The sequence below is a fragment of the Ursus americanus genome, chromosome X (genome assembly GCF_024610735.1).
Source record: "Ursus americanus isolate L20-20 chromosome X, mUrsAme1.1.p, whole genome shotgun sequence".
NCBI classification, from domain to species: Eukaryota; Metazoa; Chordata; class Mammalia; order Carnivora; family Ursidae; genus Ursus; species Ursus americanus.
The window spans coordinates 40,730,427-40,746,560 of NC_142164.1; the positions used below are offsets into that span (position 1 = coordinate 40,730,427).

At 37.1% G+C, this 16,134-nt stretch overlaps 1 protein-coding gene across 6 annotated transcripts in view; it reads right to left on the reverse strand.

The window, feature by feature from the left end:
- Positions 1-16,134, reverse strand: part of NRK (Nik related kinase) — a 127,958-nt gene that overhangs the window by 44,625 nt on the left and 67,199 nt on the right. For all 6 annotated transcript variants that reach the window (XM_087860030.1, XM_087860029.1, XM_087860028.1 and 3 more), the window contains exons 6-10: positions 13,259-13,369; positions 11,665-11,755; positions 8,883-9,013; positions 7,154-7,208; positions 337-415 (exon numbers count right to left, since the gene is read on the reverse strand). In XM_087860030.1, coding sequence (XP_087716156.1) covers positions 337-415; positions 7,154-7,208; positions 8,883-9,013; positions 11,665-11,755; positions 13,259-13,369 — 467 coding nt within the window. The remainder of the gene's footprint in view (positions 1-336; positions 416-7,153; positions 7,209-8,882; positions 9,014-11,664; positions 11,756-13,258; positions 13,370-16,134) is intronic.

Genomic DNA, 16,134 nt, shown 5'->3' on the forward strand with positions numbered 1-16,134 from the left:
TATCACAATCACTGACTCCCTATCTAGGCGCAGTGAGAAATGTCACAAATGATTTCTATTGGTCTATGCCATTAATGGAGAAACAACTGAACATGCCATTAATTCCAGGGCAGTGATGTCATCATAATATACTGTGGAAGGTATTACTTATGTCAAGTTAGCTAGCTAGCTCTTAATGAACACTAATCATTAAAACCTCCTACTTAACGTATTAGTTTTCAGGAAATACTGTCTAACAAAGATGTTGAAACAGGACTAAAAAATTAATTAAAACTCATTTGCTACATAAAAAATGTCAAATTAATGTGTCTAGGAGATTGAGTCATTCATCTTTACCAGCCACTGGATTTGACTTTGGGGGCAGATTCCCGCAAAATAACAAAGAGGGCTTCCAAAGGCTGAAGGTTACACAGGGCTGCAAAGGAAAATAGATAAGTTTAGAATGAATGAAAAGGGTAACAACAGAGCACACTCCTCATTCCAGAGGGGGTTCTCAGTGTTCTTTCACATATCATGTTGAATAAACACTAAGGAATAAATAGTTACAAAATAATGTAGTTACAAGAAAAGTTAATTTTAATGCAAACGGTCCATTATATAAGATCCTCAAGCTGCACCATTGCCAAGTGTGGCAAATTAATAATAAACTACACTGGATAAAAATTTCAAAATGTATGGTGATTTCTATCTAGAGAAGTAAACAAAATATAGAGACAAATACTCTTCTATATTTTGCGTTGTGGGTATCTATGCTTATAAAATTGAAATATGTAATTATAGGGTTAAAAAAGTCAACCGAATTAATAGCTAAGCACGATAATATATAAAGAATGATTTAGCAGTCTAAAAAGATGAGAAAAATCTGTTTTGAAAACTGACAGTCCTAGGAAAAGAGGTAGATATAGTGCAACTATTAAAACACATCCTCTAAAGTAAGATCACCTGGGTTCAAATCCTAGCTCTTCCTTTGTGACCTCGGGCAAATTACTTAACCTATCTGTGCCTTGGTTTCTTTATCTGAAAAAAAAATCAAGAATTCCTTCAAAGAGTTGCCATGAGGATTAACCTACATGTAAAAGTGTCTGTCATAGAGTAGGCACTTAATAAATATTAGGTATTTGTATTATAATAAAGATTAAGTATCTGACACTTGAAGTCTGTGCCAAATTACAGGACTTCCATTCACCTTTTGAAACACACAGCTATACAAAGAAAAACCTATTCCATTATGTGCTATATAAATTCATTACCTTCTTGGTCTGAGAATTTTCTGTAAGCTTTCTTAATAAGCACTTAAATATGTGTTTCACTTCACTTATTTCCTCTTGAGTTTTGATTAAAGAAAACTGGCAGTGCAAAAAATCCCCAAAGGAGAGCTATAGCTTACATTTCTTTTTTCTTGATGTATTTTTAAATTTTATTAAGTTTTTAATTTTAACTCCAGTATAGTTAGCACACAATATGATATTAGTTTCAGGTATACAGTATAATGATTTAACAATTCTCTACATTACTCAGTGCTTGTAATAAGTGTACTCTTAATCCTCTTCACCTATTTCACCCATTCTCCCACCTCCCTTCCCCTCTGGTAACCATCAGCTTGTCTTCTAGAGTGAGAGTCTGTTTTTTGGTTGCTCTCTCTCTCTTTTTGCTTGCTGGTCTTGTTTCTTAAATTCCACATGAGTGAAATCATATGGTATTTGTCTTTCTCTGACTGACTTCACTTAGCATAATACTCCCTAGCTCCATTCGTGTTGTTGTAAATGGTAAGATTTCATTCTTTTTTATGGCTGAATAATATTCATGTGTGTGTGTATATGTGTGTGTGTGTGTGTGTGTGTGTGTGTGTGTGTGTATGCCACATCTTCTTTATCCACTCATCTATCAATGGGAACTTTCATAATTTGGCTATTGTAAATAATCTTCAATTAATGTAGGGGGTGCATATATCCTCTCAAATTAATGTTTTTGTAGTTTTTTGGTAAATACACAGTACTGAAATTATTGGATCATAGGGTAGTTCTGTTTTTAACTTTTTGAGGAACCTTCATACTGTTTTCCACAGTGGCTGTACCAGTTTGCATTCCAATAGTACAAGAGGGTTCCTTTTTCTCCACATCCTCACCAACAAATTTCGTCTAATACTACAAGTGTGTCATTCATGTGAGAACAATTTGATATTAATGACTCTTTAGAGTTACCCTTTCTCCTCCAAAATACATATCCAGAAAAACTATAGTGCCAAACTGGCCTCTTATAATAGTAGGAAAAACTCCCCAGGGTTATTTCATTAGAGTGATATAAAGGCAATTGTTCAAAGGTCAAGCTTTTTTTCAATTATATAGATATAAATTAATAGAGGTACAGGTTTAAAATTGAGGGCAGAATTATCCCCAAACTGAAAAGACCAGGATCAGGGGTGCCCGGGTGGCTCAGTCGGTTAAGCCTTCAACTCTGTTTTGGCTCAGGTCATGATCTCAGCGTCCTGAGATCGAGCCCTGCATCAGGCTCAGTTCAGAGTCTGCTTGAGATTCTCTCCCTCTCCCTTTCACTCCCCATCTGCCACCCCTTCCCCAACTCATGGGCTTGCATCTGCATGCACACTTTCTTTCACATGCTCTCTCTCCTCTCTCTCAAATTAATTAATTAATTAATTAAAAAGATGAGGATTATACTTGATTCTTTGCATTCCTTTACTCTGTCCAGTCAGTCATCAGATTCTGTCTTTAAACATATTTTAAGTGAGTTTGTATAATATTAAGCAGTTGTCATTTATTAACATTTGAGCATCATACAGTCAACTATCAACACCCCCAGGGGTCAAGAGTTAGAGTATAGACTAGGGAAGTTTTCATTAAGGGAAATGAGAAGTCCACAAAAGAATGGAACATGTGAGTACAAGAGCTATGTCAAACAGTATATGTTTCCTATATAGTCTAATTTTAAGAATGCCAGTAAAAGCTCCCTTTATCCATATCTAACATGCCTAAATATTTCACCATTAGAGTCTCATTCCTTTGAAATAGCAAATATCCTTTAAAAATACATTTCATAGAGGGTATAATGCTAAGTGAAGTAAGTCAAAGAAAGACAGACACCACTTGATTTCAGTCATATGTGGAATTTAAGAAACGAAAGAAGAATGAACCCAAGCACTTAAGAAGGTCCTGGTGTGGAATGATACAGATCTTCCCTCTGAGAGCCTCTACAGCACCCTTTCAGTGAGAAGTTATTCTCCCTTTCTTTTTACTTCTCTGGGAGAAACTCGCCAAAGAAAGAAAGAAATTTTGTTGTCTGGACGTCAGAGGCAATTATCATATAATTGTCACTTTGGAGGGCCACCCCCTCTGACATTATAATTATCAAAACCTGGAGGATTTCTGTGGTTAAATTAATGACAATCATTTCCATCCAAAGTAATACTCCAGGCAATATAGGAGGCTAGCGAAAAACCAATGTTTTAGCAGTGTGGCTATTTCAAGTTGCTTGTGATCAAAGTGGCAGCATTCCAATTATTTAGTTAGGCGTGTTGGTCCTATTTTTTTTTTTTCTCATTGTGAATTAAGAATCTCCTGGTCCTTACACATATTTTGTAAGAAGTTTGCCATTTGTGTACTCCATGCAAAACTCCTCTGGACTGGAGAAAAAAAGATGGTGGAGAAGTAGGGGACCTTTATTCAGCTGGTCCCCTGAATTGAGCTGGATATCTACCAGACTATCCTGAACACCCACGAAATCAGACTGATACGTAGGAAGATACATCTGGATCTCTACGAATAAACATCTCCGGCACTGAGTATTGAGGTACGAAGCGGGGAGCCATGAATCCACACACAGATATCAGAAGATAAACGGAAGAGGGAGGGAGCCACCGCGCTCGGGCGCCGGGAAGCAGTAGCCACTTGTACTGGGGAGCGGGCCGGACTCACGGACCGACACCTGAGAGAAAGCAGATGGAGACTGTGAGCCTGGGAACGGGCGTGTGACCAGACTGAAAACCGGAGCTCCGGAGCGCTCACTCGAACTAGACTGAAACCAGAGATCTGGAGCACGCGCGGACCACACTGAAACAGGGAGCTCGGGAGCGTGCGCGGGAACCGGGGCGGCTGGCGGTGTTAGAAGCACAAAGGACAGAGACTTGTGGCCCTGGGAGCAAGGGCTGGGAGAGCGGTTGTGGGGCGCACAACCCGGGACGCTGCGGGGGTTTTTAGCAGAACCGACAGAAACAGGAGTTAAAGCGGCCAGGAGAGCTCTGTGGAGAGCTGACTGCGATCTCTCTGTTCTGAGACAGATGCTAGGATAAGGCCACTGCTGCTCTGACTCTCAGAAGAGTCACAGAAAACTGCCAGGGAAAGCCGCCAGAGAACAAAAGCCCTGAAATACGGGTTCGCATTGTGCCCATCCCCACCCCCCCTCGCAGGGGATGGGGCAACTCTACCCAAACAGGGTTCCCTGAGCATCAGCGTGGCAGGCCCCTCCCCCAGAAGGCAGGCTGAAAAATCAAGAAGCCCACATCCCTAAGGTCCCTATAAAACAAATGCACATTGCCTGGGTCCTGGTCAATAATTTGGGCTCTGGGCATCCCCAGAACCTCTCCTCATCAGAATGACAAGGAGGAGGAATCCCCTCCAGCAAAGGAAGGAGACAGAGACTGTGGCCTCTGCCACAGAACTGATGGATATGGATATAACCAAATTGTCAGAAATGGAGTTCAGAGTAACAATGGTCAAGATGATGTGTAGGCTTGAAAAAAATATTAACGAAAATATTAACAAGAATATAGAATCTCCAAGGGCAGAAATGAGAGTGAATCTGGCAGAAATTAAAAATACTATGAATCAAATGCAGTCTAAACTAGACACTCTGACAGCCAGGATAAATGAGACAGAATAACGAATTAGTGAATTGGAAGATGGGATGATAGAAAAGAAGGAAAAAACGGAAACTTGGCTCAAAAAAATCCAATCTCAAGAATGTAGATTACGGGAGATTATTGACTCAATGAAACATTACAATGTCAGAATCATCAGCATCCCCGAGGGGGTGGAGAAAGAGAGAGGTCTAGAAGAGATATTTGAAAAAATGGTAGCTGAGAACTTCCCTAATCTGGCAAAGGAAACAAGCATTCCTGTCCAAGAAGCGGGGAGGACCCCACCCAAGATCAATGAGAACAGGCCTACACCACGTCACATCATAGTGCAATTTGCAAATATTAGATCCAAGGATACAGTCTTGAATAGCAGGGAGATTGGTAGGAGAAGGAAGGGAAGAATGTGTGGGGGGGAACAGAAGGGGGAATAAACCACGAGAGACTATGGACTCTGGGAAACAAACTGAGAGCTTCAGAGGGGAGGGGGGGGGGACTGGGATAGGCTGGTGATGGGTAGTAAGGAGGGTACATATTGCATGGTGCACTGGGTGTTATACGCAACTAATGAATCATCGGACTTTACATCAGAAACCAGGGATGTACTGTATGGTGACTAACATAATATAATAAAAAAACATTAAAAAAAACTAAGGATGTACTGTATGGTGACTAACATAACATAATAAAAAATTTAAAAATTCCTCTGTACTCCTTCTGTGAGTTTTCTCCCATGATTTAATATTTTGGAATTAAAAAGTGAAACAAAATAAAGATGAACAAGGAAATACAAATCTGCAAAATGTAGAAAGCTAGTTTTTTGAAAAGAAATGGTAAGGAACATTCAGAAACAATAGAAAAAAATATACTACTTGATGCAGTCATGTATTCTAAATAAAAACATGCATCAATACTCATATGAAATTGTGAGGAGAGAGAAGAGGAAGAGGAAGAAGAAAGGAGGAAGAGGAGGAGGAAAAGAGAAGAGAAAGAGAAGGAGGAGAAAGGGGAGGGGAAGAGGGAGGAGAAAGGGATAGAAAAAGAGGAGAAGCTGCTGATCAATCTAATATAATCTAATAATGTTCACAAAAGCAAATAATCAAGAGATGAGGAGGAATAATATGCATCTTCCCATTCTTATTTCAATTTTATATATGCAGTGCATATAATTTTTCCATCATTGATTTTTTTATTCACCCAACATAGATACTTTGTAGTTTTGGGGAGCACTAAAAGAGAGGCAGCAGCAACTTGATCTTCATATCTGTTGCAGATTTAATCTAAGCCTCTTCTGTGATATTCTAAGGGACACCAGGAATTCTTAACAATCATGTTATCACTATTTCTACCCCTTGAAATTACTCCCATTGGCCTTGAAACACAGTACTAAGATAGTCCGAATTTATAAAGCTTGTTGGGTGGACATTGTGCGGATAGAGCATGCAGGAACATAGGAACCCACAGGATCTCCTTAGAAAGGTGGACACAAAGAAATTCCACCCCCACTTGCCTGTTCCCCAAAAGACAGTCCAGGCATTTCTCTCACTTCTCATCCAACAATACCAGGAATGTATTTATGATTTATATCTTTAGATTTAGATATTGAAGACAGTAAATATACTCTGCTTATGGGGGTCATACATTAGATGGTTATCAATCATTTATATCCAAGTTCACATTCATTTTCATTTTTGTCTCAGAAAGCAGTGTCCTGAGAGAACCGGATGCTAACAGATCATTTAAATGATGGAGATGAGGGAGAAACAAGAAGAAATTGAGCCTTCTGAACAATTAAGGGCCCGGGAGTGGCTAAAAGGAGCAAGGAAGTCACCAAAGGTGAGCTGGACTGACTTCAAATGAAAAAAACAAAACAAAACAAAAATCTGACTTCCCAAGGTTGAGGATTAGTTCAAATCATTGAAACACTGGAAGATTTTCTTAACTATCACATTCTGAAGCAGTACCAGTGTGTGGCTTTAAATGTTCTGGAATCTAAATATTCCACCGATCACTATGTACTGGAATGGCTTTAGATTATCATTAGTCAGGACTATCAGTAACAAATACTTTGAGGCTAAATTGAAACAACACTCAATAGATATATTAAACTCTTTATAGATCTACCTGGACATTCTGACTAGAACATTTGATAATCGCTGAAAAGGCCACCATTTACAGTTTGGCAATAATGTGGCACCGTGTGACCAGTACAAGCTGACTGGTACAAGTGGCAGATTTGCACGGCATGCTTCTCCAACTTTTTAATAAATAAACATTTTTACTCACGAGGAGCCCCCTCGGCCATTTCAATAGCAGTGATTCCCACAGACCACACATCACTCTGCAAAAGAGAAAAATGACCCCAAAAAGTCATTAAACAATGGGAAACTAATAGTATTTAGAATCTCAAAACAATCTTTGGATGGGGGACTGTCAAAGTCAGAATCATTTTATGGGTTTTCTACAATGAACCTTCATTATAGGCTGGCATTATAGGAAGACGTTATCTGAGCTTGGGATGAACCGGTGACTGCATTACACAACAGGATGATATGGGACAGGGTTCAGTGTAAGGAAAATTCATCTTGAATGCATCACTATTGTTGCCTTAACTGAAATAGCAAAAGGAGCTTGCTGTGAAGAAATCCTATCACATAGATGTATTAGCTGTGCCATCTTAGGTAAATGATTTAAATGATTTTAAATGATTTAACTCTCTGTACGTCAGTTTCACTCTCTATAAAATGGAGATAATAATGATATCCATCTCATAGCACTGATATGAGTATTAAATGAAATAACATATATAAAGGCAGTCAGTTCCTCGAATATAGTAAATTGAGAATATAATTATTGTTATTCTGGGAAATTATATTCTAAGAGGCTCAAGGAAATTATCCTTGCTATTAACTGCACTTTGTTTTTTAGAATGTGGAAAGGGCACAGGGCTGGAGGTACACTCACTGCCTGGCTGGATGACTCCTACACAAGTTAACTGAATTCTGAGAATCTCGTTAGATTTCTTAGCTTGTGATGGTGTAAGTTGAAGCTTTCTTTCAATTTACATGGGGCTAAAATTAAAAATAAATAATTAATATAAGTGAAAGTCCTTGGAAGACTGCAAAAAGTTGTACAAGTATAAGGCATCCACTTAAAAGTTTTTGACAGCAAGCCACTTAAAAGAACATTATGCTTCCATAGTCTCCATAGCCTGTAATAGTACTAGACTATAAGCTCTCAATAGATTCACTTACAGATCAAGCAGAGGGCATTTAAGGGAAAGGGAAAAGAGATGAGACTTGAATTAATCAACTTCAAGTATTGAGTCCTAGGTTCCACACAACAAAAACCACAATGAATTGTTTGGATGACTTACGATGTGAAGAGTGAGTGTGGTTTTTCCAGTCTATAGCAAATGGAGAGTTTTCTTTCCACATCAGCTTTTTTGAAATGTGTATGTAGATGTATATTGTCTAAATTGCAGTTTCAGTGGAAATTTTAATAAATAGCATGAATTGTTACTTAATTTGTCTATTCCACTGATTTTCAGTGGTTTGGAGGTGAACCATGACAAGGATTTTCTCCATTACCCTGAGTAATCAAATTATTATTTTTTTTTCTTTTTGGAGCTAAGTTACTGTGGGGATTAATAATTGGCTTTACATTCATTCATTTTTAAGTTTGCAAGGTTCTTTGCCCTGGAAGTTAAATTTCCATATAAAGCCACATAATATAATATTTTCCCCAAGAAGTTGCAAGCAACATGAACTAGACATTCTTCCTCAAATATAGATAATTCCCAATGGTCTACTTTGTCTACATTCTTAGAAAATATTATATTTATGCATATAATCAAACCACATATATGAATAGCAGCTTGTATTTCTTATTAGAGTTTAACATGAATGAATGAATTAGAGTTGCCCGCTTTTTATTCTTTCATCATCTAAAAATAAACATTAGTCAAAAGTCCTTTCCAAACTTTGATTCCCACTATCTGAATCCTCACACTTACTCTGTAATCATAGGAACGTCTCGGATCTTCATCACAGTCAATCACCTCAGGTGCCATCCAATATGGTGTTCCAATGAAACTATTTCTCCTCCCATTAGTTCTGCTCACCTGGGCACTCACTCCAAAATCCACTGCAAAATTCAGCATATGTCAAAATAATTAATCAGTAACAAAAAGCTCAATAAGTTATTGCTTTAACTTGGAAAGCCAATACAAAATCCACAATGGATAACAGATTTTCATTCCAGCCCAGAAAACTTTACCATGAAGTCTACTCCAGGAATACTGGGAAATAGGCTTTTGCTGCTATTTATGTTGGAAAGAAACTCAGAAGTACTATTATAAATCTACAGTAGGTTTGGCTGAAAGTTCACCATGAATATTAAAAATAAAGTTCCATCAGTATACCCTGAACCTCTGAAGTGATAACATATGTAGTGTTTGGACCTGCCACCAAGCTGGAGGAAGACCAGCACTATAAGCAACATCTAAGAAATCTAAAACCTATTAGTAGTTTATTAGGAAGCCTTGCTCATGACATTAGAAAGTCCTATTTCACCAATGAAGAAAAATGAGTTTTCTGCTAGAATTTAGTTTAAGTTCTTCTACAGATCTTCTGAATCAGATGCAAATATTTACTGTGGTATCTATATCTTAGCTTAGACTATAAAAGTTCAGTCTTCTATTCATCTGTGGGATACATTATATGAAAATATTTAGTATGGTATCCTCAGTAACAGACAGAAAAAAAAGGCTGAAGTAGACTGGGGTTATTTAGTCCAGAAAAAATAAGATGAAAAATGAAAGTAGATGAATTTTTTCAGGGATGAAAAATGAAGTAGATTTTCTAATTTAGAATGGTTTCCAGGAATCTAAAGGATGGAGAATAACACTGACTGAACAGTAGTTTGAAGTACTTAGGAGAAGAAATGAAAAATTAAAAAGAGTTTACAGTAGTCTTTAAGGAAGGATTTAACAAAACAAGAAATGTCTGTAATATGTGAAAATCATTATTGGGTGTTGAACAATCTTCTTATCTAGATTTTTTTTTTGAGAATACATTAAATCAAAGTTCAGTGTTCTTACTATCCCCTGAGGGCCAACTTCAAGGGCCAAGAGATACCTATGAAGGCCATGAGCTAATACACATGACATTCAGGGAAGAAAATGAAAGGGGAAAAGACTAGAAGAAGAGTGATGGATGGAAGAAAAGGAAAAAAGAAAAGCTTGAAATTTAGATAAAAGTAGAGATGAGATCTCAACAATGGCATAGTTTAACCTTTCTTTAATAACCTAGGTACCAGAATGTAAGGATTATTGATCAATTGCAATTACAATACAATCACTTTCCAGTCTCTTTCCTTTCAATGCTCCCTCTGATGTCCTTGGGTTTGCCTTCTGCAACCTTCTCCTTACAATATGTTGCTTCAAAATATACTGGAATCTGAGAAATGTAAAACCCAATGTATAATGGTTGTATGTAAAATAAGCCTGATTAAATTCTAATGCAGTGCTAAAAGGTCTCTCCTACACAGTAAAGTACATAAGCTTTAGTGCATGGACTTTGTGACAGACTTTTCAGTGGCTCTTCATTTACTTACAATGTCTCTTCCGTGTTGCAAATGGTAGAGTTGGCCAGAAACCTGACCCAAATATATGGGAGTGCTGCCACATGTGAACATAGTGTGTATGTAGCTTTGTGACAGACTATCTTTGTGACAGACTATCTCGCATTTGAATGTGAGATCCAAATTCCCCTTATATATTAACAGGGTCTTAAAATTACGTTATGCTAGCTTTGTAGCTTTTAGACACATAAGACATAATACATTTTCTTGAAATTACTTTTTTTCTTATTTCAAGAACAATTACCTCAAGATTCTTCCACAAATATTCTAGTCAATGAATGAACAAAATTTCTGCTGTGGTAGTTTTTGTTCATCAGGAAAATGGGAACTATCTTAAGGTCATGCTAGAGGCATGGTAGGCAAGAATAGATTGTCATTTAAAAATAATATAAGATTTAATAACCAGTGATTTATATTCTATATCAATGAGGTTATCTGCCATTGCATAGTACTGACATTATTCATATGGTATTATTTATAAACCAACCAACGATATTTATTTTAAACATTAAAAGATGCAGTAAGTTGTGCTCTGTGTGCCTGTGAGACAATATGTGTAGTTCTTTTCAAATAAATTATGCCATTTTGAATCCTGGAATAGAAAGCCAGGGACTTTCTGGTCTTTTGATTTCTAATTCTGAACTTGATTTGGATATTATGGGAGCAACTGATATCAGTTCTTTAAATACTTGAAGGAAAATTCCAAAGAAGCAATTTGTACTTAAGTAATTTAAAAGTTCTTTGATATTATTTGGAAAATATGATTTTGTGATGTGGAAGAATTGCCTTTTTGTTTCCTTGTTCATGGCACAGAACCTTGCACACAATAAATACTCAATTCAATTACTCAAATAAATATAATATCTATACTTAATAGAGAGTAAAACAATTACCAAAATGTAAGCCTTCCATTATAACTTAAAAGCTTTTAACTACATGATTTCAGAGAAGCAGTAAAAGGTGCGTTTTTCTTCTGCTCCACCTCCCTCCCCAAACAAATTTCCAAATTTTGACTGGTTTTGTAAGCAAGGAAAACACAGCCTAAATAAGTAGAGGATATTGTCCAGTGACATGATAAAAAACACAGTTGTCTTAAAGGATTCTTCTCCATTAAAATATTGGAGGCCTCACTTAAAGTACAAGAACAAACTTACCAAGTTTTACTTCAGCATTATGAGTCAGTAGCACATTCTGACCTTTGATGTCCCGGTGAATTACACGGTGTGCATGAAGATGAGCTAAGCCCTGCGCATAGATAGATATATATTTTTTTAGAAAGTCACAGCCAGTATATATATTTTCTCTTTTTCTGGTACTGTTCTTAGTATTTTTGGAAGAACTTTTGGTAAGAAAAATGGCCCAGATTTGCATTTTTCAGACAAAATTCTTTCTTTAGGCTGGAATTACTACAACCAGTTCCCAGAAATACTACTTTTGGCTATAAGGAAAGGAAAATAAATCAGGACACCCATGAAAGGAAAAGAACACCAAAAAGTAATGTTTGTATACATTGGGCCATTTACCTTCCTTTCTAGTCTCCATATTTCCAACTAACCATAAGAGTGAAGACCTGGACATCTTAAATATCATAGCTCAGTCATTGTTTTACTCTATTCTTCATCCAACCATTTGTTTAATCCAAAATATTTTCTAGTCAACCTTGTAGGCTGAGAATTTGGGGGAATATGGAAATTCATTTTAAAGCATTTGCAATTTGTATTGGCTTACCATGCTGGATCCAGCCCACTCACCACTAAAACTAACCTGTGACCCGCTTAACCCGTGACCTGGCTTCAGGGAGATTTCTCCAGATAATAACTGGGGATTAATAATAGAAGTGACAGTAAAAACAGCTAATAATTATTGAGTCCTTTATTTTATTTTAGCTTTTGCCAGAGACTGTGCTAAGTGCTTTACATAGAGAAAATTATGAAATCAACACTTCAATCCTTTGAGGAAGGTACTAATATCACCCCATATTACAGTCAAGAAAAGTGAGATCTTGAAAAATTAAGTAACTGATTCAAGGACACAAAGCTAATATATGGTGAACAAGAATTTAAACTCAGTCCAGAGTTTACTCAACTAATTACACTATTAGCACAAGTGAATCCAATTAAGATGGGAGGAAGAACATTCAAACATTATATATCAGTGGTGCTATCCAGTTCTGTTAATATCCTCCTCTGGTGACCCTAAGCACTTAAGCCACGAAGAAAAATTTGAATGTGGTAGATTAAGAAGATTGTTCTTACCCAATTTGGTATTCAAAATAAAACAAGTTTTTAAAGCAGGGTATTATTCAAATAGGATATCTGTTTGCAAAATGGTTATGGAAGGTTTGGGGCCATTCAGTAAAACAACACTGACTTTCGTCTCACTTTTTCTTAATCTCTAATGATAGTGCTACTTTTTTTTTTTAAAGAACTCTAAAAGTCCGAATAATGTAATAAATATTCCAAGTGGTTATTTCCATGATCCAATGAACATAACAGTCTAACTCTGACAGAGCCATTAAAGGCCAAGATTTGGAAGGGCCTGGCTACCCATCTTGCAATCTACCTAAAGTTAAGGACATCACCTGAAAATCTGCTCTCTCTAAAGCCATTTGGGTTTTTTGGGTATCTTGATCCAGAGGTTATGTTCAGAATTCTTAAACTACCCTATATAGGCAGGTATAAGGTACATTGCATATATCACTCCCAGGTGTTTTCAGGGCCAGGGAAGAATGACTGTATGAAGACTCACCTGAAGGATTTCTCGGCAGATATAAGCAATCCAATCTTCTTTCAAACTCTGATTTCTGGTCATTCTCACTACATCAGTGACAGAGCCTGCTGCACATAACTCCATCACCATCTGCAGGGAAGCCAGTAAAGTGTCAAGAATTAAAAAGTAATTCTCTGAAAATATCTGGAGAGTTTTAGTCCATATGGCTTGTATTTATATGTGATGTTTAGAGATTAAGACACTGCAAAGACTGGCTCAATTGCCTGGTGGAAGTCTCTAAAGGCTAGTGGAATTAAAAAGAGTTGGAACATATCCAAGGATCTGTGGAAGGAGGAAAGGCAGGCATCACACCAGGGTTATTTAACTAGGAGGTGGAATTTTTTTTTAAATAATTTTTATTTTGTTATATTAGTCACCATATAGTACATCCCCAGTTTTTGATGCAATGTTCCATGATTCATTACTTGTGTATAACACCCAGTGCACCATGCAATATGTGCCCTCCTTAATACCCATCACCGGCTTATCCCAATCCCCCAAGCCCCTCCCCTCTGAAGCCCTCGGTTTGGTTAGGAGGTGGAATTTGAGCTAAGACTTGAAGGATAGATAGTGTTTGAATATACTGAGAAGGAAGAACATTCAGATTATTGAAAACAGAATGATCACATGCCTTTAGAAACAAGCTTGTACAGGAGACAAGCCTGAGAGATGACTGGAGTTCAAGGGAAAAGACCATTGAGGGAACAGTTTGATGGCAAGTGAAAAAGCAGGAAAGAAGGATCTCAAAAGAATGTACCCCTCAAAATTAAGACTAGATTTGTTTTTATTGCTGTTTTGTTTTTATTTTACGTTCTAGATTATTTTCCCCTAAGATACTGGCAAACTATAATTCCAAGGGGGAAACTATCAATTGCATTCCTATAAGTCATTTTTTTCCCAAATGATTTTATTGCTAAGGAAAGTCTATTTTAAGGCTATTATAATTGACAGCATCTCATTCATTTATTACTTTATTAATAAAACCAATTTCTCAGAAAATTGATCTTTTTGCCATCAATGAATCAGGGGCCCAACTAGTAAATTTCCTTTCCCATTTTAGCTAACTAGAGGACTGGACAATGTGAAAGAGAATATATCTATTATAATCAACCCAGCAAACTTTTCATAAAGCACAAGGTTATGCATTAGTGCCTGTGTCAAAACTGCTATATAAATATAACAAAACATGTCATTTTTTGAACTGTAGGCAAGTTAGTTAATTTTTGCTGTAGAAGAAGGAAACCAAAAAGATACGCCCCAAATCATGAATATTTTAAAGTATACCTTATTTCCTTTTGGAATACTAACATTTTCTTTTCAGAAAATCACTCTTTTAATTAACAACAACTAATATTATTGCATGTATTTCACCTGAGTATGCTCTCACGAAACAGAAGAGAAGAAACAGACTAACAAAATCAATAATACAGATAAGCCACACAAGTTTAATTTTCATGTTAACTATATTAAATGTGCACAAAAGGTACATCTGTGGTACTGGAAGAAAAGGGATTCATTTTAAACCATGACAAACCTGAATTAAAGCCATTCACTCATATTGCAAGTGAATTTTAAGTTCCTATGGGTCAGGGACATGTCTCTTCAGCTCATCCATGTAAGCCCAGAATCTAGCAGAAGGAGTGACAAATTGATGTTTTTTTTTTTTTTAAGATTTCATGTATTTATTTGACAGAGAGAGAGAGCATGTATGCTCAAGCAGGGGGAGCTGCAGATAGAAGGAGAGGGAGAAGCCGGCTCCCTGCTGAGCAGGGAGTCCAATGGGGGGCTCGATCCCAGGACCCTGAGACCATGATCTGAGCCAAAGGCAGATGCTTAACCAACTGAGCCACCCAGGCACCCCAAATAGATCGTTCCGAATGAATATGTTAAATGATTGAATGAATTGAGTACTGATAAATATATCCAAAAAGGAGATTGCTATACAGTTAAGAGGAAAAAAAAACCTTGTAAGTAAAAATGTATTGAAAGACAAATTTTGTGGGGCGCCTGGGTGGCTCAGTCATTAAGCGTCTGCCTTCAGCTCAGGGCGTGATCCCTGCGTTCTGGAATCGAGCCCCACATCAGGCTCCTCCTTTGGGAGCCTGCTTCTTCCTCTCCCACTCCCCCTGCTTGTGTTCCCTCTCTTGCTGGCTGTCTCTCTCTCTGTCAAATAAATAAATAAAATCTTTAAAAAAAAAGAGAGAAAGACAAATTTTGTATGCCAAAAATATACCAGTAGCCATTAAAACTGTGCAGCAATAAAATGTCAACTGGTTGTCAGACAAAAGAAGATATACTTAACTGGACATTTGGAAGAAAATAGAGTTAAAGTGAAGATTCGAGGTTCTCAAGCTGTGGTACCCAGACCAGTAGCATCAATATCACCTGTGAACTTGTTAAGTTCAAATTCATGGACCCGCACCCCATACTAACTGAATCAGTAACTCTATGGGTGGAGCTCAGCCATCCGTGTTTTATCAGGCTTTCCAGAAGATCCTGATGCATGCTAAAGTTTCAGAACCACTATCTCAATTCAATCCCTTGTTGAAAACCTTTCTATAATGTCCACTGTCCTTCAAAGTCCATTATACGAAGTGTAACAATCTTCCCTTGACAACTGAAGATTCTGAAAAGTCTTGGTTATTATTTTGAAAAAAAAAACAACAACAGTGCTATTCTTGACTTGAACTGGAAATGGAAATGTAGCCAGCAAGTGTACACTGACCTCACTTATGTTCTAAATATCTCTTTTTAAATAAACATATTTTTGACCAAAGCTCATTTTCTTGTTTTTGACTATTTCTGCTATAGTGGGAAGGAGCAACAATTCTAGCAACTGTAGTGTAGGTTTGAGA